At 39.4% G+C, this 24589-nt stretch overlaps 2 protein-coding genes across 15 annotated transcripts in view; both read right to left on the minus strand.

Moving 5' to 3' along the window:
- Nucleotides 1-3825: 3825 nt before the first annotated feature.
- Nucleotides 3826-17459, minus strand: LOC136260870 (uncharacterized). 14 transcript variants are annotated; one of them, XM_066054829.1, is made up of 19 exons: nucleotides 17381-17459; nucleotides 15482-15692; nucleotides 14514-14622; nucleotides 13278-13515; nucleotides 7610-7661; nucleotides 7425-7564; nucleotides 7046-7372; nucleotides 6663-6997; nucleotides 6492-6607; nucleotides 5961-6440; nucleotides 5879-5906; nucleotides 5673-5831; nucleotides 5455-5627; nucleotides 5348-5401; nucleotides 5225-5294; nucleotides 4284-4438; nucleotides 4158-4236; nucleotides 4056-4103; nucleotides 3827-3999 (listed from the first exon to the last, which is right to left on the minus strand). In XM_066054829.1, the coding sequence occupies exons 2-6, from the start codon at nucleotides 15572-15574 to the stop codon at nucleotides 7538-7540; spliced, it is 519 nt and encodes a 172-aa protein (XP_065910901.1). In that variant the 5' UTR covers nucleotides 15575-15692; nucleotides 17381-17459; the 3' UTR covers nucleotides 3827-3999; nucleotides 4056-4103; nucleotides 4158-4236; nucleotides 4284-4438; nucleotides 5225-5294; nucleotides 5348-5401; nucleotides 5455-5627; nucleotides 5673-5831; nucleotides 5879-5906; nucleotides 5961-6440; nucleotides 6492-6607; nucleotides 6663-6997; nucleotides 7046-7372; nucleotides 7425-7537. The 14 variants fall into 14 exon arrangements, with proteins under 14 accessions (XP_065910895.1, XP_065910886.1, XP_065910901.1 ...); XM_066054848.1 differs by having other exon boundaries at nucleotides 7610-7717; XM_066054837.1 differs by having other exon boundaries at nucleotides 7610-7722.
- Nucleotides 17460-19040: 1581 nt separating this feature from the next.
- Nucleotides 19041-24589, minus strand: part of LOC136260818 (collagen alpha-1(XII) chain-like) — a 42765-nt gene continuing 37216 nt past the window's right edge. Inside the window, exon 3 of the mRNA XM_066054708.1 lies at nucleotides 19041-19164. Within this exon, the coding sequence (XP_065910780.1) occupies nucleotides 19127-19164 (38 nt within the window). The 3' untranslated portion in view covers nucleotides 19041-19126. The remainder of the gene's footprint in view (nucleotides 19165-24589) is intronic.

Below are 24589 nucleotides of genomic sequence, written 5' to 3' on the forward strand. Positions count from 1 at the left end.
ACTCAGCACGGCAAGGCTATCAGCCTTCATCGGCTTGGGAGATTAGTCGTACTGGCGTGAGTGATGTGGGCTATTAGCCTACACTATATACAAATAGCTATATGCTGCATAATAATTATACTTGTTTAGCTATAAACAACCGCTGGGCGGGCACTAAATAGGACATATTTGCTAAACTTGTTTATCTATATACTCCTTAGTTGATATTGCTACAAAACTAAGACCTAGTTCTATTCTTACGACAAATTAGCTGCATGGCCTCAATAGCCTCGCATGCCAGACGGTTTGTGAGGGGGCAGCAAATAAACTGTCTGGTCACTGTTGCACAAATTCTGTGACCACTGCCGGAATGTTGGCAGAGCCAATCAGATTGCTTCACGGACTCTGTGACAAAACAAACACCAATTATTTTGTAATAAAAAACTGAATCTAGAGTACAAAATGCTTTTTTGAAAGTTTAACAATGCCATGGATTTATGATTTTTGTTTTCCTATACAGAGCTCTTAAAAGCATTGGTATAGGAATGATTATGGTTGCTATGGATTTGAGAAATGGCGGAATTGTCAAGGAAGATGTTCAGCGATGTTTCAAATATGTCACCAGGACATTACCAGTATGATTTTCATCTAAGTCTGCCTCAGAGGTGGTTGAAATGTTTACTACATCATCCTTGGTGCAAAACAATACCATGACATAATCTAATTGCATTCCAGTGAGTTCACGGAAAGTGTGCAACAGTGACCAGACGGTTTATTTGCTGCCCCCACACAAACCGTCTGGCAGGCGAGACTATCCTCACACGATCATGCATCTGACCGAATTTATTGAGAGTCATCTTATTGAATTAGCTAGTAGAGTCCAGTGTTGTGTTTGCCTATAAAATGGATTTCAAAACTACTCAAGTTTGAATCAGGAGTGTAGGAAAGTAAATTTAGCAAAAGTAGATTGTTCTATGATGATTGGGTGTGTGCTTGTCCTATTTAATGCTTGCCCAGCTGTTGTTTATCCATTGCCATGGCATGCCGAAGCTACATTGTATTAAAAGGTAAACAAAATATAATTACTAGCTACAGAGCATATAATTATTTGAAAATATGCTTATCTGTTATTCCGCTATTCCGTTATTCCATATTCCGCATTTTACAAACTCCCCATTCAAGGCATGTTTGGGCTTGAATGTACTGTACCCGAACTGTTGAATCATCATGAGTAATGTAAGGCTGCTTGGCTGTTTATAATGAATACCTTTGGCAAGTAAAATACAGTACAAACTTCATGATCACTACTATCTATATACCATATGATCGAATTGGTTTTTCCATACAAAATATGATAATCACAGCACACAGTCATATGCTGTCTAGAATTTCTAATATTTCTCTACACAAACTTCACTCTTCCAGACTACTGACCATACAGTATATGTTGTATCCTAACATCCCTAACAGAGAGTCTTCACTAGAAACTAGTGTTAAGGAAATATATTGTAGGTGAATTGTTGTATACATATATTAATGTAAAACCTGTAGATGTGTATACATACCTTTGCAAAGCTGTAGATTTATCTTTTTCAAGATCACTTCCACCTATAATAATAAATAATTAGAATGAGTAATTACATGTATGGGTGTATGATTGTTATTTCTGAAACTTAATCAGGGTACCCCCTAGACAAATATGCAAGAAATAAAAGAACTTCTGAGAATAGTGCAGGTTTTCTTTGAGCAGATCACAACATGCTGTTAATAATAGATTTGGTTTTTAATATTCAAATAATTAGCAATGTGTCTATCAAATCCAGCGGAGTTTGAGGATTTACTTCAGATTTTTTTTGAGAACAGCTAATTCAAGGTTAGACTCTATGATTCATATGTACGTGTAGCTACACACAGTACATCACAGTTATAAGATTTTTTTATTTTTTATTTTTATGATCAGTGCTACACAGTATTTTGTATTTATCCACATACGTACTGATAGCATGAAGAGAATATTATCTTTAAAGCAAGTGTTGATACAACTACAAATAGGGATGCATGTAATTGAGACTATAATGTAACATAACCTTACATTATTTAGTAATTATGGTTAACTACAGCTTAGACCACAGGAAAGTGAAAAATACTCGAATTTCATTGGCTACTTACAGGTATCTAAATTCTGTAGATCCCTTATTCATGTCTAAATAGATCCCTGTCTCTGGGGCAATAGAAAACAGGCAATTACGTGCCTGTAACATTAGCAAAGCATGGGCGTTTAACTGGATAGCAAGTGCAGTAACATGCGTAACAAGTTACAGGGAGTTGTTAATACTACCTTTCTCATGTAAAAAGCAGCTGTGAAGGTACAACAAGCAGTAGTGAAGGTACAACAAGAAGCTGCAGTCTAAATTACAGGTAGTTAGACATTGAAACACAGGGTTCCATGGAATTTAGGAACCCTTAGGCCCTGTAGTAGCACCCTCGTTTTGCTCATGCACCACAACTCATGACCTTTCGGGTTTCTAAATTCCGTAGAACTCTGTGTTTCAATGTCTAACTATTACTGTATGTATACTGTTTATTTACTATACAGTAATCTGTACAGTAATATACAGTGTAGTCGACAGTGTATAATATATAGTGGCCCAATACACATAGTACATATATACAGAGTATAGGGAAAAGTGCTTGTCATGTGGATGAGGGTACCTTTCCATCATTCAATTATTACCACATAGAAAGAATCAAAGGATAGAGTTTTATGCAGGTATCTTTCCACCATATATGCATCCTATTATTTATACTTACAAAGCATAAAACTTTAGCACTTGGCGCGCTGCGCGCTCCAAACGCTAAAGTTTTATGCTTTGTAGTTTTGGAAAATTGGATTTCGCCAAATCCAATTTCCCAAAGTTCATCTGTTAAGCTGAATGGCCTGCCTTTTGTGGCCTCCAAGCGTTAATTGTTCCACTAATCGAAGCCATTAAGTGTAGCAGATTACACTGCTCTCAGTGGCGAATGTTTCTATACACCATCACGATCTTTTAACAGTAGCCCACTATAGCCATAGGCCCTCTATAATCCATTGTATAGCTAGTTACCCTCATCTACACAAGAGCTAATAGGGCCTCCACTCACATGACAGTAGCAATCAATCCATCTTTTAGGTAATGAGAGATCATGGGGCTTCCCTTGTACATGTAGCTATATGTCACAGGCTTTGCAGAGTAAAGCTAGCTAGCTTGATATGCTAGCTATAGGCATCAGCATAACTTGTACAACATCTCCTATTCAGCCTCCAGACAACAGGCTCCAGAGGGGACCCCAGAACAGTCAGTGTTCAGTCATGATAATCATCATTCTGACCAAACCTTATAATCAGTGGCCCATCTAGGGGATGGGGGAAACTTCCTTCCCTTTTTCTTCCATAAAAAAAATTCACAAAAGATCGATATACTCTAATAGAGCAGTCAGTAAAAGATTATAGTAAAGGATTGTAGTATTCTTATCTATGGTCACACTGTGTAATCATCAATATCATAGACAGTAACTATGTCACTATCAAGTACTCCAGATCTCCACACCTTTTGTATCTTACTTACTGTCAATGGTTTGATTTATTTTTACAGGCTGGATGGGTTGCCGTTGCCACCGTTCCCAAGCGCAATGTGTTACAGTGCTGGACAGCAGGAAATACCACCAATCAAACAAGCTAAGGCCACCAGACTCAAGTGACATAGGCGAGATCAATATCAAGACCCTATATAACCCCTCAAGCACATCAGGTCATAAGATAGTAACATACAACCAGCATGCACGTGTTTAGAACATCCACAAGCTTATGAATATCAAATTAATACCATTATCAACACATTCAACATAATACACATAGTACACATAATACACATAATACACATAGTCCACATAGTCCACTCCAGAAAATTATGAGATGTTGATCATCCTGGACTTAATCCCCCCACAGTACGAGGAGATTATTACATCATCTTCAATACGTACCTAATAAAGATGGAAATAAGGTGATCCCTGCAATGTACAGAGAACATGCATCTTACTTTGTTTAAAAAGTTGCCTAAGGGTCACAATTGCAATGTGTCACCAGGCTAACAAAAATCAAAGGATGCATAGAACGACAGATTTTGTTAACAAATGCTTACCCCTTCATTGAAGTTTTGGAATGGTTCCAACATGTCTCTGTTGATATGAAACATTTCTGGCTAACGCTGCACCCTGTAGCTACGGGAACACGCAACATGTTTTGTTCTAAATGATGTTCAACTTACTGCATCCACAAAGTACAGTCCTGGTTCAATTGTAAGACACATGCCCTCCTTAAGTATACTCGTTCAGTTATAAGACTTGTAAGGTCCCGTACACTGGGACGTTCACGCAATGCTGACATTGGTAAGTGGATTCCTACAGACTTTATGAAGTTCAACTACAGAAAAGTAACAAAATGTACAGGGGGTCTCTACATTAAAAGGATCAAGGTCCTTGAAAGTACTGCCACATTCTTCTTTCAAACAAATCTTACTTGGCATAAACCGGTAAGCCCCACTAGGAATCAAATCTAGGGGAACTACTTGAATGTTTGGTACAATTAATTAATTCACAATTCAAAGTGACTGCTTTATTAGAGTAGATTGCACAGGGTGCACATAACTGTAGTTAATGTAAGGATATTATGGAGATATAGTGATCAGGATGCAGAGGGTTGATGTCATATTATAAAGCGAATTCCATGAAATTTTTGCGACCAGATTCCAGTCCACCTTTTGTGAAGTTAAACCAAAGAGTGACACACCACTACTACTAGTAATAAGCATACACTGAATATTTTTTGGTATATATTGTCATTAAAAGCGTGTTCCACCGATTAAATGCGCAATACGCGCGCCTGAAAGAAAGCAAATATTCACTACCAATAGTATTATTAGTGCATTTTATAATCAAAACCACGTAATAAACCGTTTCTTTGTTGGTTATTCACACTTTGCAGAAATAAGATCGAGATACTCTAATAGAGCAGTCACTTACTCTAATAGATCAGTCAGGAAAGGCTGATATACTCTAATAAAACAGTCACTACTAGAGCATAATTTTGATTTTGAAAGCATAATTTTGAGCATAATAGGCTTAATTTTTGAGCAATGCTCAAAAGCATAATAGGTAAAATTTCGGGCATAGTATACTCCATTCATGTACAAACAAATCGTACACTTACATTCAGAAAGTCCACTCCTGCAGCACCATGATGGGTTACACTGTCCTTCACTGTGATCACTGGGTGCCTACTGGAAGTAGTCAGTCCACTGAATTATCTTATGCACAGATCATCATGGCAAACCTTCTCATTGTTAGTCTGTTTCCTACTGCAGCTGCCGCTGCTGCTGGGCGCCTACTGGAAGTAGTCAGTCCACTGAATTATCTTATGCACAGATCATCATGGCAAACCTTCTCATTGTTAGTCTGTTTCCTAATGCAGCAGCCGCTGCTGCTGCTGCTGTTCTCTCTCCCTCTGGGCAACTCGGTTCGCCTTCTGTTGTGAACTCCACTCAGCTACTGGCACTTGCCCTGGTAGGTTTGGCAGTACCAGTTCCCATAATACTGGGTGTGCCCACTATGCACTAAAATAGAACAATCAGGACATATAGTGTCTAGTTTGTAATTACCACTCAAAGGTTGGTGGCATTTGCTGCAATCATGTTGTTTATGCTTTTTGTGTTGGCGTGGTGGAGGAAGAGGTCCCTCCAGTCCAGCAGCAGCAGCTTCTTCCATCCTTCTCTTCAGTGCTCGCTTACGGTGCCAAATGGCGGTATGACACACAGTTCCTAAAACATGACATACACAAAATTGACGTACACAAGGTTTAACATACCTGTCTCCACTTCCTGTTCTTGGAATCCCTGCAAATTATACAATAATTGTTATGACTATACTACCAAGGATTACCAGCTCACTGCTTGTGTGTCACTGTTAGTGGGGCAGCCAATTCCGGTGGTACTACTGTGCACTGGACCCGAGAACCAACATGAGTACCAGTGCCGGCAACAGCTCTGATCCTAGCCTGTCCAGATGTGTCATCCGGCTCGGAGAATTGATGGTGTGGTGCTGGAGGGGCAGGAGGGAAAGGTGGCTGGTTATTTGCAGGAAGATTCTCCTGTGCACAAAGTGGTTGAGCTACCATCTCTAGACCCTGCATTCTAGCCAGGATCTCCTTCCTCCTCTCCTCGTTCTTGTACCATTTTTGCTATCAATAAAAGAATCAAAACTTCAGCCTTATCGAATAGAGTGAGTAACCAAAGTGGTCTGATTAATAGCATACAATGCAAGGTTGGTCCCCTCCAGCAGGTCTAGGGAATTGTACAGCCGAGCCCCGATGGCAGTGTAATCCTGCAAAATTAGTTTCCATTTGGACAGGTAGGCTCTTTTCTGTCCACCTACATGGAATGTGTCAGTACAGTATAACAATATTATATTCATGACCATACCGGCACCGCTGGTCCTTGTTGACACATTATGCCTAGTGCACAGTAGTAAGCAGATTGCTTCCACAACACGGCTCTTTAATGGAGACAATGGCACAGAGACTCCAGCGAGAATGCATCTGTGGTAACACATACTAGAGTATCGTTTACTACTACTTAAGTACGTCAGTATACCTCCTCATTTGCTATGTGGTCGTGTGACCTGTCCTCTTCTGACCACAGAAGTGACCCCTCAAATTCAGTGGCTGAGACTTATGGAGCACTTTTGTAGCCCTCTTTTCATAAGGATCCAGGTCATCCCAGAGAGCCTTGATCTTCTGGACCTCTTCATTTGACACAGATAGCCCGTCCAGCCCAACAAGCACTTGGGCTAACTGTGCCACCTTCTCCCATCCTGGTATCCCCCTGGAGTCTACTGTGGTGGAACTGGCAGATATAATGTCATTGGAAGCAGTGGTGTTGGAACTGGTGGTTGCCATGGTGGTACCATCATCAATGATAGTATCATCCTGACACATAAATAATTATATTACACTTTGTGTCCAATTAATTACTACTTCCATCTCATCGTCATCATCATCACCATCATCGTCATCATCTTTTTCAGCTACTCCCGTACCAACCATCCTGGGGTCTTCAGAAAAGGTGGCAGTGTCAGTGAAGGTGGCAGTGTCAGTGTCATCCTCTGCAAACCCTTCATCCAGTAGCTCTTCATGTAGCTCTTCATCTCCCTCCTCACCCTCAGCCAACTTATCTTCAGTGAGCTAAAGAAGCATGCCAGCTTGTTTGTAGAGGTATGACACCCCAAACAGCTCCCCCTCATTGCGGCATGTTGGTGTGTGATGGTACGGGAGTAGCTTGCTGCCGGAGACAGACTCGCTGACCTTGTTGACCGGATACGTCAGTCAGCAAGGGTGTAGTAATTTAAAAACTAACCTTGCTAGCAAGCTGCAAATTAAAAATGCGCATACTAGACTGCTGCTGCTGCCAGTGTTCGTGCCTGGTTCCACCTGGCCAAGCCCTCCAGTAAATAAGCCTGGAAGTGGACATCACTTGCAGACGACCCAGGGATAAATCTGGAAAAACAACTACATCACAGTTGTGAAAAATTGCAGACTAACCTCAGGTAGGTCCAGGATTGCCCGGACAAGTCCTTTAGTCTGAAATTGTCCTCTACAATGTATGGACATCCCAGGACAGTCAGCGTATTCCCTTATAGTCAAGTATTTCTATCCTAGGACATGTAGGGAATTCTTCAAGTGTCCTTGTTGTGAAGACCCTCTCTAGTCCCAGTCCCCAATGGTCCTTTTTCAGAACATGTGCCCCAACAATCAATTACATAATGGAAGGCGAAGTGGCTATTGCACATTGTTTTCACCTATACTTCACCTGTTGCACAGTATTACAAGTGAAGAATAGCACAAGAGGTATCTCTACAATCAATCCAGTCACTATGGATAAGTCAACACAGCCACAGGGAAGCCGCATCACCCTATTGCGAATCGACACCTTGTATTGCCAGCAAAAAGAACTGGAACACAAAGCAAGTCCATGATATGTGTATTTTACATACTGCGGTTGGAAAAAAGGCACATCTCTGGAAGGATTTAGAGTTAGCCTGAAAGCATTTTTGGGCTTGGCTGTGCCTGGTTTAGCCAATGCTGCCAAGCTATCATGAATGAAATTGCGGCTGGTTTTAGGGTGACACTTTTCACTGGAAAAGCCCAATTCTTCACGATCCCTAATATACAGTACTACCATCCTGTATGATATTACAGGAAAGTGGTTCAGGTTCTAAACATCATTTACAGTGTATTACATGTTAATCAAATTCCACTATTTGTTTTGAGAATATCTGGAAGATATCGTGGCCATGGAAGAATGAGAATTTGAATACTGCATTTGGGTCCTTGGTGAGAAGCTTTCAGAAGGATAGAAACCTACTTGAGAAATATGATGAAGTTCGTTGAGCAGAAAATAGTTGGGAGGTCACTAAGAACAAGGCTTATCATCCTGCAATAACACCAGTCAATAATCACATATTGTGTATGATACGTCAGCTGCTATAATGCAAAGTGGGCCATGGGGAGGGAGAATTTAAATGAATATCTTCACAGAAGTCCAGCTATATGCGTATTACTACATTTGTATAGTGTCTTGTTTGCCATGCAAAGTGTCATATGGTTTCGCCCTTCATAAAGGTGAATTCATTGATGCCGTCTGTTTAGGTTATGGCTTTACACCATCATTGTAACCATCGCACCATGTGTGTGGTAAGGATTTTACCTTGTCTCACGCCCTTAGCTGCCCACATGATGCCCACATGATGCCTTTCCAATTATCCGGCATAATGAAGTAGGAGATTTGACTGCTAGTTTGATGACAGAAGTGTGCCATGATGTCCAGGTAGAGCCTCACTTACATGCCCTGTCTGGTGAGGTTATGCATCACCATTCAGCTGTGCTTGATGATAATGCCAGAGTGGATATCAGAGCATCTGGTTTTTGGAGGTGCTTACATCATCGCACCTTTTTTGATGTCCGCATTTTTAATTCTTTTGCAGCCTCCAATCGGTCTACCACCTTGGCTGCCACTTTTCGTAGGCATGAGGCTGAGAAGCGTCGTGCTTATGAGGAGCGTATACGCGAAGTAGAGCATGGCAGTTTTACCCCATTAGTTTTTTCCTCCTCCGGTGGAATGGGGAAAGCAGACACTACCACCTATAAACACAGGGCCCCCCAGAGAAATTAAGGGGCCCAGGGCAAAGAGTTAAAGTGGGGCCCTTGACCCAAGTTGTAAGGTGAAGACCAAAAAAAAAAAAAAAAAAAAAAAAGGTCACAACCTGCTGGCAATGACAATAACTACCCATCACCAACCATATCTCCTTATCTATAAGCTTGCTATACTGCTCCTCTGAAGAATACTGTGACTGCTCTATTAGAGTATTTAGATCTGACTGCTCTATTAGAGTATATCGATCTTTTAAACAGGTATTCGGGGGGCCCCTTTCAGGCTGGGGCCCGGGGCAAAATGCCCCAGTTGCCCCCCCCCCCCCCCCCCCTGTGAGCGGCCCTGTATAAGCATTTGGCTCAATTACTCAGTGAGAAGTGGAGTTCCCCATATTCAGTGGTGATGGGCTGGCTCCATTGCAGTTTGGGGTTCTCCTTGCTTCGCTCCTCCATTATGTGCATCCATGGTTCTTGATCACGCTCTAAGCGTCCTGGTGTGCCCCTGGCAGTAGATCTCGCCGTCGCAGATAGGCATCTACCAGTTCACTAACATTCCCTGGGCTTCTGTAGGTTCTTTTAGGTATCTTTTCTGTAGGTAAATTCTTTCTTTTTCCCTTTTTATGTTGTTGTTCTAGTTCTTCTAGCTTGTTTTCCATAGAGACGTGTGGGTGGAAGGGAGTGCCATTAGGGCCGGATAAAAAAAAAGTGTCATAGTCACTGACATTTGCAAAAGCATTTTTGAAAATTGAAAAGATGTACGTAACACGTACGATGATTCCTCTGGTTTAAAGATGCTCATGATTCAGGTAATTTTCCCTTTTAACGTGAAAAGGTACACCATTCCTTGTAGCTTACAAGGCCTGTTACTGTATATTGTTTTTCAGTCGCTATATGCCTGTTACGTAGGCTAGCCCCTACTGAACGTTTATATACATAATTTCAGTGCCTGGCTACACCCCTTTGACAAAAATAGATAGCTAACCTATAATATGGTACGTAAACACCCTTTATGTATTGAGTGAAGGTTTATTTCTGTAGCTCAAAGCCTGTTTGCTCACGTTGCTGTTGGACAGCCGTACCAACACGCAAACAAGGAGACATGCAGTTTTTGACAAACCAATTACAGGAAACCATGTGCGTGTCCACTGTGGGGGTGCTCTTGGGTTAAAATGAATAGCGAATAGCATAAATGAAAGAGGGTGGTGAATGAAGTGTCAAAGATCTGGAGGATTATTTTCATCTGAAAAAGTGGTCCAGTCTGGGAAAACCGGTCTTATTGTCTATAAAAGTATTGAGAAATGCTGATTTTAAGTATTCAGTGTGCTGTAGCTCACCAATGGATGAAGCTATGAGTACCAAATTTTCACATGTTTTATACCAATTACTTACCTTCCAGAGCGTCCACCATACAAGTAGCCAACAGCTAAGTTTCCCGCCATTTGAGATAGATTTTAAACTGAGGTTAACTGTTTCAGGCTAACTCCAAAGGGGTGGAAGGCAGGGGCCGGAGGAAGGCAAGAGGCTATTTAAAAAATTAAAGAGGAAGGTGCAGGGGTGATAATTATTACCCCATAATTATGTTTCAGCCCAGTTCCTATGATATTGTATTCATCACTGGTTTTAGTCAACTGAAAAGTAACAAAATGGCACTTTTGATCCACCTGCAGCTCTCCATTGCAATGACTATTAATGTTCTTAATCACATGATATTACAACATTCAAGGTCTCACAAATGTGACGTAAACCGTTACTTCAGCTTTGTGTGATGTAGGCTGACTTAAGCATTTCAGGTAACCAAATTACTTTACATGCACCTTGTTGTTATACGTGTTGAATGAATTGCATATTATCTAACAAGTATGGATGGTAGTAGTGTTTAGTAGGGTACCCGTATGCACCAAAATACCACTGTTAAAAAACCACCTTTATGGAATAGTCTTAGTGACATCAATTCAGCATTTACAACAAGAAAATGCAGACAACTGGAGATTGAATTTTAAAATACTTGAAACCCAATTTTGGTCCCCTTACCTGCCCACATTCCTATCTGACCGCATGCAGTCACAAGAATAGAGACCAAACAAGGCCACTATTTCACTCTACGGTAGCAAACTCACAAGTGGCATGTGTTTCCTCTGGTTCCGACAAGTGTTTGCTTTCTACTACAATTTGCCTTTCTTTTATGTTCTAGACCACTTTACCAAAAGCTATGGAATGTTAATTGGTCATGGCTTAATAGAGGATGCACATTAAACAATTTTTTCTATGATATGTATGTCTAGAACTGTCTGTTCATTTTAACAAACGTAACTGCAACATTAGATTCTACCTCCCACAATAAAATGTTTCTAGGCATGCTTATAAATGAATGAAGTGGCTAAACTGCTGTTGGCGAGGGTGAATGCTTGCCCACAGCTGGCTATTAGCCAGCAATATGCTTGTAAGAGCATGGCACATTAATGATTGAATGTGAGATTTGTAATGGAGGTCTTTCTGCTAGCAGGTCTCTAACCATTTAAAAACCTGGTGGATTTAAAAGACTTCATTATCTTCCAAAGATCAAAGCATATTATGTATACCATTATTTAACACTGCTTTGTTACCCTGCTATAGCATTCAAGGACACTCAAATTCTGCTTTACAATTCCAACTGAACACATAACTGTAGTATGATCATAATGGCCTCACCAATCAGTACTCATCATAGAGCGCGCAGGTGATTAGTCCCTGTACAAACTTATATGTTTTCGAAGTGTCTCACAGGCTCATAATCCCTTGGATTGAAATGAAACTTAGGCATGCGTGCACCATCTATAGAACTACAATAATTTAGTTCAAATAGAGTGAAAATGTCATGTTCACTGGTGAAGATATGGCTTCAAGAATGAAGTTGCAGTGAACAATCAGCCTGGAAACACTTGCTTAGAGATTCTACTCTATCAGTATCCAGTGAAGCGACCAGAATTAATCTTTAATGACAGTGTATATTATAAAGGGTAATAATGCTATATTGTGATTCTGTTATGAGATAGTTTGCTGGGCTACAACTTACTATTACAATTAACTCTGCTTCCGTGTATCTATGGCAATTGCTAATGTGAGCAATATAGGTTAAATTTTATCAAAACTCATGTGTAAGGTGAAATACAGCTACTTGATGGCTCATTTAAAATGACCACAACAAACTACTGAGTCAAAAATGTAAGAAGAGAACGGCTTTGCAAATTAGTACTCACCTTAGAACAGGCAAAACACTACACAGAAATTCTACCCTACCACTTTCCCCCATCCACACAGGCACACACAAAAGAAAAAAAATCAGCCCGATCTATGTAAGTCTAGTGGTCAAAGTCATCTTCTCCATGCAAAGAAACCATACCAAGTATTATTGACCCTTCTCTTGAATAAGCATATGTAAACCATATGAAATGCTTATACTACTGCAAAAGGCTGTACAACAAGGACACTTTAAAAATTCTCAACATGTCTTTGATAAAAGGGACCATTGAGGACTGGTACTAGAGACAGTCTTTACAACAAGGACAAGTTCCCAACATGTCCTAGGATAAAAAGGACCAGTGGAGACTGGGACTAGAGAGAGTCTTTACAACAAGGACACTTGAAGAATTCCCAAGGATAAAAAGGACCATTGGGGACTGGGACTAGAGAGATCTTTACAACAAGGACACTTAAAGGATTCTCAACATGTCCTAGGGTAAAAAGGACCATTGGGGACTGGGACTTGAAAGAGTCTTTACAACAAGGACACTTAAGGAATTCCCAACATGTTCTAGGATAAAAAGGACCATTGGGGACTGGGACTAGAGAGGATCTTTACAACAAGGACACTTAAAGGGTTCTCAACATGTCCTAGGATAAAAAGGACCATTGGGGAGTGGGACTAGAGAGGGTCTTCATAACAAGGACATTGATGCTACAAGTTCTTAAGGCACACACATGCACACACAACACACTACACTATACCATAAATGCACACAAACTACACTTTGTGCAGGCACCAAAAAGACATAGTCACACCATAACAATTTATTTCAGTGACCCAGTTCTCACAGCAATAAGTTGCAGCAGTTGAGAACAGCTGAAGACCACTCTCTCGTTGAGCACATATTTGTTCTTTTTGTCATCATTAGCTGCCACCAATTGAGCCTGCTGGCTAGACAGGAGGTTGCCTAGCAACTGTAAAATTCCAGAGTTGATGAACAGCTGAAGGTCAGTTGGCTCATGAAAAAACGATAACTGAGATAACCCCAATAGAAGGTACTTGTTGTTTATAGCTCCTGGAAAAAAAACGCAATTGTGACCAGATTTTACAGAACCTATCCAAATCGCATATCAGGCAAAATCAAACTAACACCACCAGTGGATAGCTACACTATCGTACTACAAGTTTTGACCCTCAGCACTACTCAAACTACACGAGGCTGGTTTTTACACACGTCTTTTCTGGGTGGTGTGGAGTGCTCAAATGGCGGTTTCAGGCCTTGTGAAGGACCTGGCTTGGCAAGAGTCAGTGGTTTACTGGTGGACAGCCTTATAATGTTGGCCAGACGTGTTTTCTGTTGATTTTGCTACATATCAGCCACTAAGGAGCCAGCACAGCCCTGTAATCTCGTGTCTGGACTCCAATCGTGGTCTGCCTCCATTTTGAGGTCTAACTTTTGCCCTCCCCGCCACCCCCCAACCTCCACCCCTTTGTGAGCACTCGTGATACTACTTCGCTCGTCCAACTGCTCAGATTTTCTATCTTATTTGGCGGAAAACTGTACAAGCAGCTACAAGTACTGGAAGTGGCTTGAAAGGTAACAGATTGATGCATCTTTTGTGTAACATTCATACGCGTGCTTGCTATCCTTGGAGAGTTATGCTGGCTTCAATTCTTTAAAACCATTTATCTCGGAACTTCTAATGTGCGATTTGGATCGTTTTTCCAAAATCCAGTCACAATTGTGCTTTACACCAGTTGAGGCAAAGTTATAGCATAAAGGCTTTGCACTTTTAGCTGCTTTTGAGGCTTATCTAATATTGCAGGGATGTTCCCACAATGGTTAGCAGTAGTTAGCTATGACTAGCACTCAGAAAAAAATAGCCACTACCTCACCTGTCAAGCTTAAGGACCCACACATTTCATCCTACACTCTTGTCTCTTATAACCGCCACTATTCTAAAGCTAGGTACATCCCTGTTATTGCATCCTAGCATAATGTGGACAGTTTGTTTCACTGCATACACACATAACACAAACAACACACAGGTCACACATGAAACAATTCCATACCAAACTTAGAGCTATCCTTTAACCAGCAGTTGATGACATACTGGAACACATCTTCAAATGTCACCTTGATCTCTCGCTGTACCTGGCTAGATGCAGCCTTCACATATTCCTGTTGAATTACATGACACTCACAGACACACAACAAATTTCAGTTGTTTAGTCAAGTAATACAGTAACAGATTTGTCAAGTGTACTTGAATATGCAGTGTGACATAAGGACAGTTTACCACAATAAACAACCAGTGCATGATATCAGTATCACTTGGACATGCTCTATTCTGTTTGATTACAGTATCATAAAACTAGGTGGTACAGTGGAGGATGGCTCCAAACATCAAATACAGGCTAGGATAAGAGACCACAGTAACAGCTGTTCACCAAGTAGTGAGGAGAGAAAGCCATATGGGAGGAGAGCGTGGTGAACTTGAAGCACCTTACACCAACAAAAACACAAAACACATTACCCCTCCATAAACAGATTAGACCATCACTCTAAAGATGTAGCTACAGTTTACAGTCTTGAGTTAGATGAGTATACATTTTACTGTATAAATCATTCTGGCCAACAAGCCAGAAGAACCTTGTCTAAAAGTAGTACTACTGTTTACACTATACAGAACTATGAGGGTTTCAACACAACACAACATATACTAGACATATAAAAAAATTTAAAATTTAAAATAGGGAATAGGGATCGCTGAAAAAAGCCATGAAACAAGAAGGGATCGTTGGGGTGGTAATGTAAACCACAAATCCCTATTTTGACTCTGTCAAGAATTGTGATAATGCTTGACGGCAAATGGTTCCCCATTGGCCTCCATAAAACACCTCAACACGACCTTCACTGTTCACTTGCAACATCACCATTAACAAGACGAATATCAAAATTGTTTTCATTGCCAGTGTCTAAAGCATACATTGCACATTAATGTATGCTCAGTAATATTTGATGGTACATGTGTACTTACCACAAACAATGTTGACATCTTGAGCATGAGTACAAGAACTAGTCCCTCCTCCAATCTCAACTGTACATGCTGACAGGTTGTCTTCGGTACCATGACAACCAACTCTATCTAGCCAAACAGGACCAGTCCCTCTCCCAAATGTAATGGAAGAGCTCAACACCAAGCCTCCTGATGGATAGCCTAATTCTCTGCAGGCTACATATTAACCTCACTATAAAGGACACTGTACATTTTAAACTCTCTATAAAGGTCATCATACATTTAACCTCTCTATAAAGGACACTGTACACACACATACATACATACATACATACATACATACATACATACATACATACATACATACATACATACATACATCAGCAGCTCAGGTCATCCTGAGCATACATACATACATACATACATACATACATACATCAGCTCAGGTCATAGGTGTAGTACTATGCAGTACCATGGATGTTACTGTACTGTATTTTCTAATTACAAGATTTTAATAAATGAATATGTGCCATTAAATTTTGTAAACATGCCTATAATGCATATATGATATGTGTGGCCATGTACTGAATCATACAGGAGGTTCACACACAAATGTATCTGTGCAGAGTAGACAATTTTCAATAGTGTGCTATCAACACCTTCCCAGATACTTGTGTTTGTATATCACCACTTTAAGGGTCTCTTCTAGTGAAACATTTGGAGCTGTATCATACCGTATATCGGGAATTCTTCGTGATAGAAAACTTTTGCGATAAGTCAATTGTCACAGCATTCGCGAGAAAACATTCGCTAATTTCGTAATCCGGCAAAAAAATTTTATCGATTATCATGACAATATCAAATTTTGTCTAATGTCGGAAAGGAAATGGCACTATCAGGCGAGGCTAGCGTGGAGAGTTGCGTACACGGATTTCACGTCTATCAAGACGTGTGGCTCCCTGTAATGGGAGAAACTCTACTTTGCCATAGAGAGACCGATAATTTAGAAGACAGACACGCCGTTGCTTACTATAAATCTGAAGAAGTTGTTGGCCACATTCTGCGTTCAGCGTTTCTAAGGCGAGGTGGAGTAATACGTGGTACTGTTACAGGAAGTCGTCAATATTCCAGTGACTTAGAGCAAGGAGGCATGGAAATCCCATGCAAGATGATTTTTAAGGGCCCACTTACAGAGCTGCTGAAAGTAAAGAGGTTCTTTCTAAGTGCATTTAGGGTTGAGGTTATTGTCTCTGGTCTTATGATCGATGATGCATCAGTGGCAAGCTCCGTCACTACCACCATTTCAGACTCAACTGATTATGCATCAGCGTCGAGCTCCGTCACTACCAACGTTTCAGTCTCAACCCCATCAGAGAAACGCAATGTGGACGCTTTATCAGGCCTTTATCAGGCCAAGATTTATCAGGCCTTTATTTATTTTATCAGGCCAAGATTAGTTTAGCTATAAAATTCATGAAAATAAGTACATTTTACTAGCATTTATTACAAATTCACCTGAACCACAAACCAAAGTCAAACTAACTGTGAAATTGTCACCCAGCACCTTCATGCGTAATAAGCGCCTCTAAAAATAATTATCGTGTTGCTGATGTAAAGGCACTCAGAGCCGTTTAAATAGCTTTTAAGACTTTACAACCATCTTGCAGAAGCCAAAAGGGCAAAAATTAACAGTGAGAGACTAAAAAAGTTATTATTTGCTGCTTCAGCAACTGATAAGAGAATCTGGCTCTCCCTAGTTAGCCTGTTTGTGCCCCTCCCCTTGCCAGCTCCTGGATCCGCCCCTGTTCCAGGTGCAAGTACGAAAAGATACTTTATTGTGCGTGTTGGTGCATTAGTAATTAAACACAAAGGGTTACCCTAACTAATTAAACTAGCATTTCTAAGCATGAAATACATTACCTGATTGTTATACTGCGAGCAACTCCAATACACGTGTTGTCACATCTAATTTCTATTTAAAGAGCACTGATATTCTGACATTCCATTTAAAGAGCTATAAATTCTATGTAATGCGCATCACATAGTTCCCGGTGAAGTATGAAAAGGTACTTTATTGTATATAGATGATACTGTATTCTCTGTGTGTGCTATGGTGACTATACTTATAGTAAATGTCTACAGTGTACAATACTGTAAACGCTATTCCATTTATTGCACTTCGCAGTGATAAGCGGCGTAGTTCAGTTATAATAGCGTCAGTGATAAACGGCGTAGTTGAGTTATAATAGTGTACTGAGTCTAATATTTCGTGTGAAGCCTTATAAGAGGCTATTTCATCGTAACGTGAAAGTTATTCCGCTATTCCTTATTCCGCCTTTTACAAACTCCCGCTAGCTAGCTATTTCAATGGGGTCTGGGGGTGAAACCCACAGGAGCTACAGAATTTTTGGAATTTACAGGCTTGAAAATGCCTGTAAATTGTCACTCCAGTAGACACTGTACTACGATCTGCGACCGCGGTCAAAGCTAAAGGTCAATGAACAAGGCTGATTTTTCACTAAGAACAACGGTCAAGCTGTTTCCCAGTACGGTCAAAGCTTCGCTAGTTAGTAGTGCACGAAAGTATAGTGAAAATATACAGAACCAGGTCTATGGTCAATACAAATTTTCGACTAAAGTCTACGGTCAAAATCGAAAATTCGAAAATTGTGACTGGGCCTGCAAAAATAGGGCATGTGGGCACGTGATTTTTGCCTACTTTTCCAAACTTCCATCACTCATAACTTTGCTATGGCAATACAATTTTCCGCTCTATATCAGCATTGAATTGGCTTTATGATGCAATTTACAAAATGTAAATATGTGACCTGATCTTGGAAAACCTACCCTTTTGGCACAAATATCATTTTTCACTTTTTTTCAGCTAAAATGAACCAGTAGGTGCTTATCTGTCTTGTGATAAAATTTCAGCTTGATGTCTTGAAGCATTCCAAAGATATGGCCAATTTACTGTCTTATACATTACAAAGTAACTTTTGGAGAAATGTATTCAGTTCTGAGAGTGATTTTGCATGACAAATGGTGACAAGTCACTTTGTTGACAAATAATTCTATTCACACCATCTAAATTGTATAAAAAGAGAGTTCTTATGATTTAATAAAGTTTTCATAGTCTTTTTCTTTAATTAAATAGCGTGTATCATTGCTAGAGACTTAGTTTTAAACATTCCATCATCTGAACAAATCACCTGATTTGTAAGTTAATTGTTATCCCACGCATGTAAAATTACTACATGGTCTGATAAAATGACCCATATCTCCTTGTATGAACAAGCATTGATATGATGATATGATTCAGCTGAGGTGAAATCATGTAGCTACATGTAGAATCGCCAACAATGATAATTACCTTAATTCACCAAAATTTTACTCAACTAAAGTTTCCCTCCATAGCTATGCTGTAATATAATTATGGCTAAAATATCACTGTTGGCGATTTTTTTTTTCAAGTGCATATGCATCATAAAAGTTTTTTTTTTTTTTTTAAATTCATTGATATGATTAAGATTAAGTAAGTTTTAAAAATTATCAAATTTTTAAAAATCAACAGTATAAAATTTAAAGTCAACAGTAAAAATCAACAGTATTAAAAATCAACTCCTCCTTCATCAAAATCAACTCCTCCTTCAAAATTCAACTCCTCCTTCAAAAAAAATCAACTCCTCCTTCATCATCGACATCCTCTGTAAACAAACAAAAGTTATGACCCACATAAAAATAAATAAACTTTAGAAAGAAACACAAAAAATACAAGTTACCCACTAAGTCTCACGTGGCCAGACCACTATTTCAGCGCAGGAGCTTATCAATTAGAGATTATATAATCGTCCTCGCAGAAAATGGTCTGTCCAGTTTGTATAGACAAGTCGTTCACAGAATCAACAACGTGGTGTTGGGTGTTTATTGGGGCCACGTCATCCCAATGGTCACTACATCATTGGACTACCCGTTTGTATGCCATATATGGATAATTGTGAATGTCAGATGACGTACAGTACCTATGATCAGCACTCCAAGTGTTGACAAAGGTGCTGAGGCCGACTTGCCTATATGAACTGGACCAGACTCTTTTCTGCGCGGGCGCTTATAATCTCTAATCTATAAGCCCCTGCACTGAAATAGCAGTCTGGCTACGCCAGACTATTACCCACTATTGCTCTGCGATATATTGGTAATACCGTTAGTGTGATAAGGTATCATAACCAATGATCATACCGTGACAGCATTTTGCACTTTGTTTGATACATGATAAATTAAAATACTGTTATATTTATGAATACCTTTTTAGGATTGCTTTTACAGGTTTTTGCAATTGAATTCGGTGACTTTGCAATTCTAAAAATACCTTCTCTAGTTCCTCATCACTAATTTCACAAACAATGGAACAGATCTCCTCGTGCTGATCATCAGTTAGAGTAACATCTGCTTCACTGCACCTCTTCAATTTCCTCATCATATTAGATATTGCAGTCTGTGCATTAGACCTTCTGTTCTGTTGGCTGGCAAGAGACATATATGTATTTCAGCCTTGCTAGTGAAGATGATGACTGCCTTTTCACTGTACGGCTGGGGCTCTCCTTTAGTGTTCGACGTCTCTGACAATTCAGGTCAGACACTAATCGTTTACGTGCAGAGCACTGCACTTCCTGGGCACTCTTCTCTGCTCTAGTAGCATTGCTGGCCGGTTGGAACCACAGTCGACAATTGATCGAGTCGATACGGTCAAAAGGCTCTAGTGTCTGTCTAACAGTCAGAGTTGAACCGTATTGGCTTTAAATAGTATTACATGTAATGATGTGGATCAATCCCAGGACAAAATTTGTAGTTCGACTTGACAGAAAACCTGTTGCACAACTATTGAGCATCTCTCTCCCTGTACATTTACTATTAACACAACACATCATGTGACATTGTATGTAGCGTTTGTATTGATAGTTTAGCCCCACCACAGCATAACAGTATTGTGACCGGATCTTGGAAAACCTACCTTTTGGGCACAAGCAAACTTTTTGGGAAAACTCAATTGAAAATTTCAACAATTTCTTCAATATTAATTTTTTTTTCACACTTGGATAAAGCAACTATTAAACCTTCTTGCTGTGACGTTTCACACCCATAGCTTCTTTTTCTTAGGAGATATGGATGATTATATCAGACCATGTAGTAATTTCACATGCGTGGGACAACAATTAACTTACAAATTAGGTGATTTGTTCAGGTGCTGGAATGGCTAAAACTTAGTCTTAGACAATAATACATGGCATTTAATTGCAGAAATGTACCAAGAATACTTCATTAAACTATCAGAAATGTGTTTTAAAGTATTCTAGATGATAAAAACGGAATTATTGGTAAACAAAGTGATTTGTCACCATTTGTCACCCTTAATCACTCACAGAACTCAATACATTACCATAAAAGTTAGTTTGTAATGTACAGGAGAGAAAATTGGCCATATCTCAGGAATGCTTAAAGATATTAAGCTGAAATTTTAACACAAGATAGATGACTACCCGGTACCTTATTTAAGCTATAAAACAGAAAATTGACCAATGTGCCAAAAAGGTAGGTTTTCCAAGATCAGGTCACAGTATTGTTTCTTTTAAGAATGTTTGTAATAGAACTTATACAATTGTGTCAGAGTTATATAAGAATTTCAAACTTCCCTATGTCATTCTTTGATCTGGTATTATGAAGCTTATGCAGAGACATTTTTGTGTTATGTTGTATGCTCTTTGGATGGTATTGTAAATTAAAGAATTAATGTTTAACCTATTTAAATTATTAACAATTTTATTTATTTAGCATATCATGGGACCTCCTCCGGATTGATGTCTACAGCTTCGGCGTTCTGTGCCTTGACAAATTTAAGTGACTCGGTAGTACCATTCGATTAGGTACATTCAACCTTTTGACTAGTTATTATTATGTATAGTACATTTCATGCACATGATTTATTTCACATTTTGATTAAACTCATAAAGGTATACTTATCATGTAACGTTTTATTAAAGTTTAAACATACACTGATCAGTCTGTATTATTTCTTTTTGGTGCAACAAAATTTCCTTTTGGTTCTACTGACTACTATCACAACAAAGATTGATTCTAGTTGGGTGTTTTTCAGGTTTAGGTGAGAACACTGCATGGTTGATAAGCCCTAATGAAGTTTTGTATCATCAGACATGCTGGGATCACTCAAAGACGCTATGCTCACATCAAGATGTGCACTCTATCGAATTAACTATTATCAAGAGTACATAATAAAGTGTACTCTTGCTATTATAGATATTGATAAAGTTATAATATTTTTGTTATACATATACAACTATAGACAAAGAGATAAATACTGTGGTATACAGTAATTACAATGACAATATAGATGTTTGATTACAAGATAGGATAATGGCAGATACAGTGATAATGATATTTATAATGACAATGATAGATAACTAACAGATAAATAACAACAGCATATAGAGTTTAGTTTTCAGATGAACTACTCTGGTTGTCGATGGGAATGTACCTTCTGGCTGCCGATATAAGTCCATCCATGTACTCTTGCTATTATAGATATTGATAAAGTTATAATATTTTTGTTATACATATACAACTATAGACAAAGAGATAAATACTGTGGTATACAGTAATTACAATGACAATATAGATGTTTGATTACAAGATAGGATAATGGCAGATACAGTGATAATGATATTTATAATGACAATGATAGATAACTAACAGATAAATAACAACAGCATATAGAGTTTAGTTTTCAGATGAACTACTCTGGTTGTCGATGGGAATGTACCTTCTGGCTGCCGATATAAGTCCATCCATGCCATTCAATCTGATGGCTTCGAAATCTCTATCTCTGCACAGAGGGCAGCTTGCTCCTTGAGTAGATGTCAATTGCTGGACACATGATTGGCATCCTATAATCGAATGGCAACAAGTCGACATGAAAACAGGTGGCTGTATGGGTACAGCCTGACAAATACAGCATCGTAGTAAACCCCTCAACTCATCCCTTACAGGACTGGGGACAGTATTCTCAATAAGCTGCTTTATATCTCTTTTCATTTCTGACATTTTTGTTTTAAACTCATTTTGAAAGAGCTTCATCCTTTTAGCTGGAGCTAGAGGGGCTACGTCCCTTTCATCACCATCGCTGTCGCTATCCGTGTTTGCCAGGCTCTGAAAATCTTCCTCCTTTACAGCATACACCTTACGCTTTGGAGCTCTCCAAAAAGGCAATCCTGTAATGGCATAAATTTCATTATAGCTAACGATGAAAGAATGGAACAATAAATAATACCTTGGGTCCCAGGGCAATTTTCAACTTTTAACCCATCCGGGGTCACTAGCAGAAAATCTTCTGTCCATATTTGTCTGGCTATAGACCTGATAAAATCAGGGTTGGCTGTCGAGTCCACCAATTCTATGAAAGTCTGTGCCATATCCTGGAACTTCACCTTCCTGCCCCTCCTTGTCATCTTGGCCTGTACTAGCTTCAAAGTAAATGAAGCAGGAGCAGATACACGCCTTGCCAAAGGCCTATTTGTACTAAACAAATTAGTACTGTGACTAGGCGTGGAGGCTGGAGTATAGTGGTATGAGGTGGATTGACTGGTACCCGCAGCAACATTCAATCCTGAAGGGGCCGAGGTGCCTGTGTTCTGCAGCTGTCTGTTCCCATGCCCCACATTCCTGCCTTCCACCACTAATGTGGAAAAGGGCAGCACTTGCTCTTCGATTAAATTGAAAGTCCCGTTATCACGGGGGAAATACATTGTCTGATCGACGCTGTCTTTCAAATACACCAATGCAGGATCGACCTGTGAAAGAAAGAATAGATTTCATAGCAACTTCAACAACACAAAACTAGCTAGTAATTAAATATATTAACTATAGCTATATATAAATTTAAAAAAAAAACAAACAAAAAAAAAACTATAACTATTAAAGCAGTTGCTAATCAGTTGCTACCTACGTAGCTACTGTAGCTAGTTTTGCACCTGGAATAAGCGACGAAGGTTCTCGACTGTGATCTGACGCATAGCGACATCTGCATGCTGGTCTCCCCTCTCCAGTGTCACCTTGTCAGAGTGTTCCGCACGTATTGCCATCGTAGACAGGATTTGAAGACTTGACTGATACTCTGTTCACAGCTCGAGTCCTCTCTATTTATACCATGGAAGGCAACCACTTTAGAAACCAAAACCAGACTTCGACTACAATAGACATTGCTATCACCTTTGTTGTTATCTGACAACAGCCTTTATGCAGGCTTTATAGCTACCCACCAGTAATTTTATATATTTTTTCAATTGGGAATAGCATGCCCGTGCGCATGCTCGGTAAAAAAATAATACATTACTTGATAACCCACGTGATAACCCACGTGATAACAGCCAGAAGCATATAAGCGCAGGAGGTGGGCGCTTATATCCTCTTGTAATGATTCATAACAGCGCTATACTTCCAATTACGTTAGAATCCGAAGTACGGTGAACAAATCAAGCCAGTACAATTGCAAGTGATACAGAATTTTGAAAAATAGCGGCAAAATTTCTTTGTAACCTGGAAAGATAACTATGGAACTTGAGACAGTATAGCTAAAGGAAGCTACATTAGCTGGACTAAAGGATAGTTATATGTAAAAGAAACTAATCAGGTACTATTTGCATTATATCTACCATGGGTTATGTTTGAATCGTATTACAGTTGTCTAGTAGCTATACAAGTTAAGTGTTTGGTACACATTATAGGATTATGATTAGCCAAAGTATAGTGGACACAAAGACAAAGTACTAGAAACATGAAAAAAACTTACATATAAATTAGAAATAAAATGATTGGATTTATCAAACCAATAAGTGTAGATAAGTTGCGTTCAGCTGGGGGACATTAATGTTACGCAATAGGATATACAGTGAAACCTCTCCAAGAAGGGAATTTATTTTTATGTTCTTTATAACAAGGTGTGTACAAAGTTCTGTTTTGCCAGATCAGTGGAAGCGTTATCAGATCTCGAGTGGACCAATACAGCACATGCATCCAGCTTATCATGCTAGCTGGCATGGTATGAACATGGCTACAGAAAAA

This window comes from Dysidea avara, chromosome 1 (genome assembly GCF_963678975.1).
Source record: "Dysidea avara chromosome 1, odDysAvar1.4, whole genome shotgun sequence".
Classification (NCBI taxonomy): Eukaryota; Metazoa; Porifera; class Demospongiae; order Dictyoceratida; family Dysideidae; genus Dysidea; species Dysidea avara.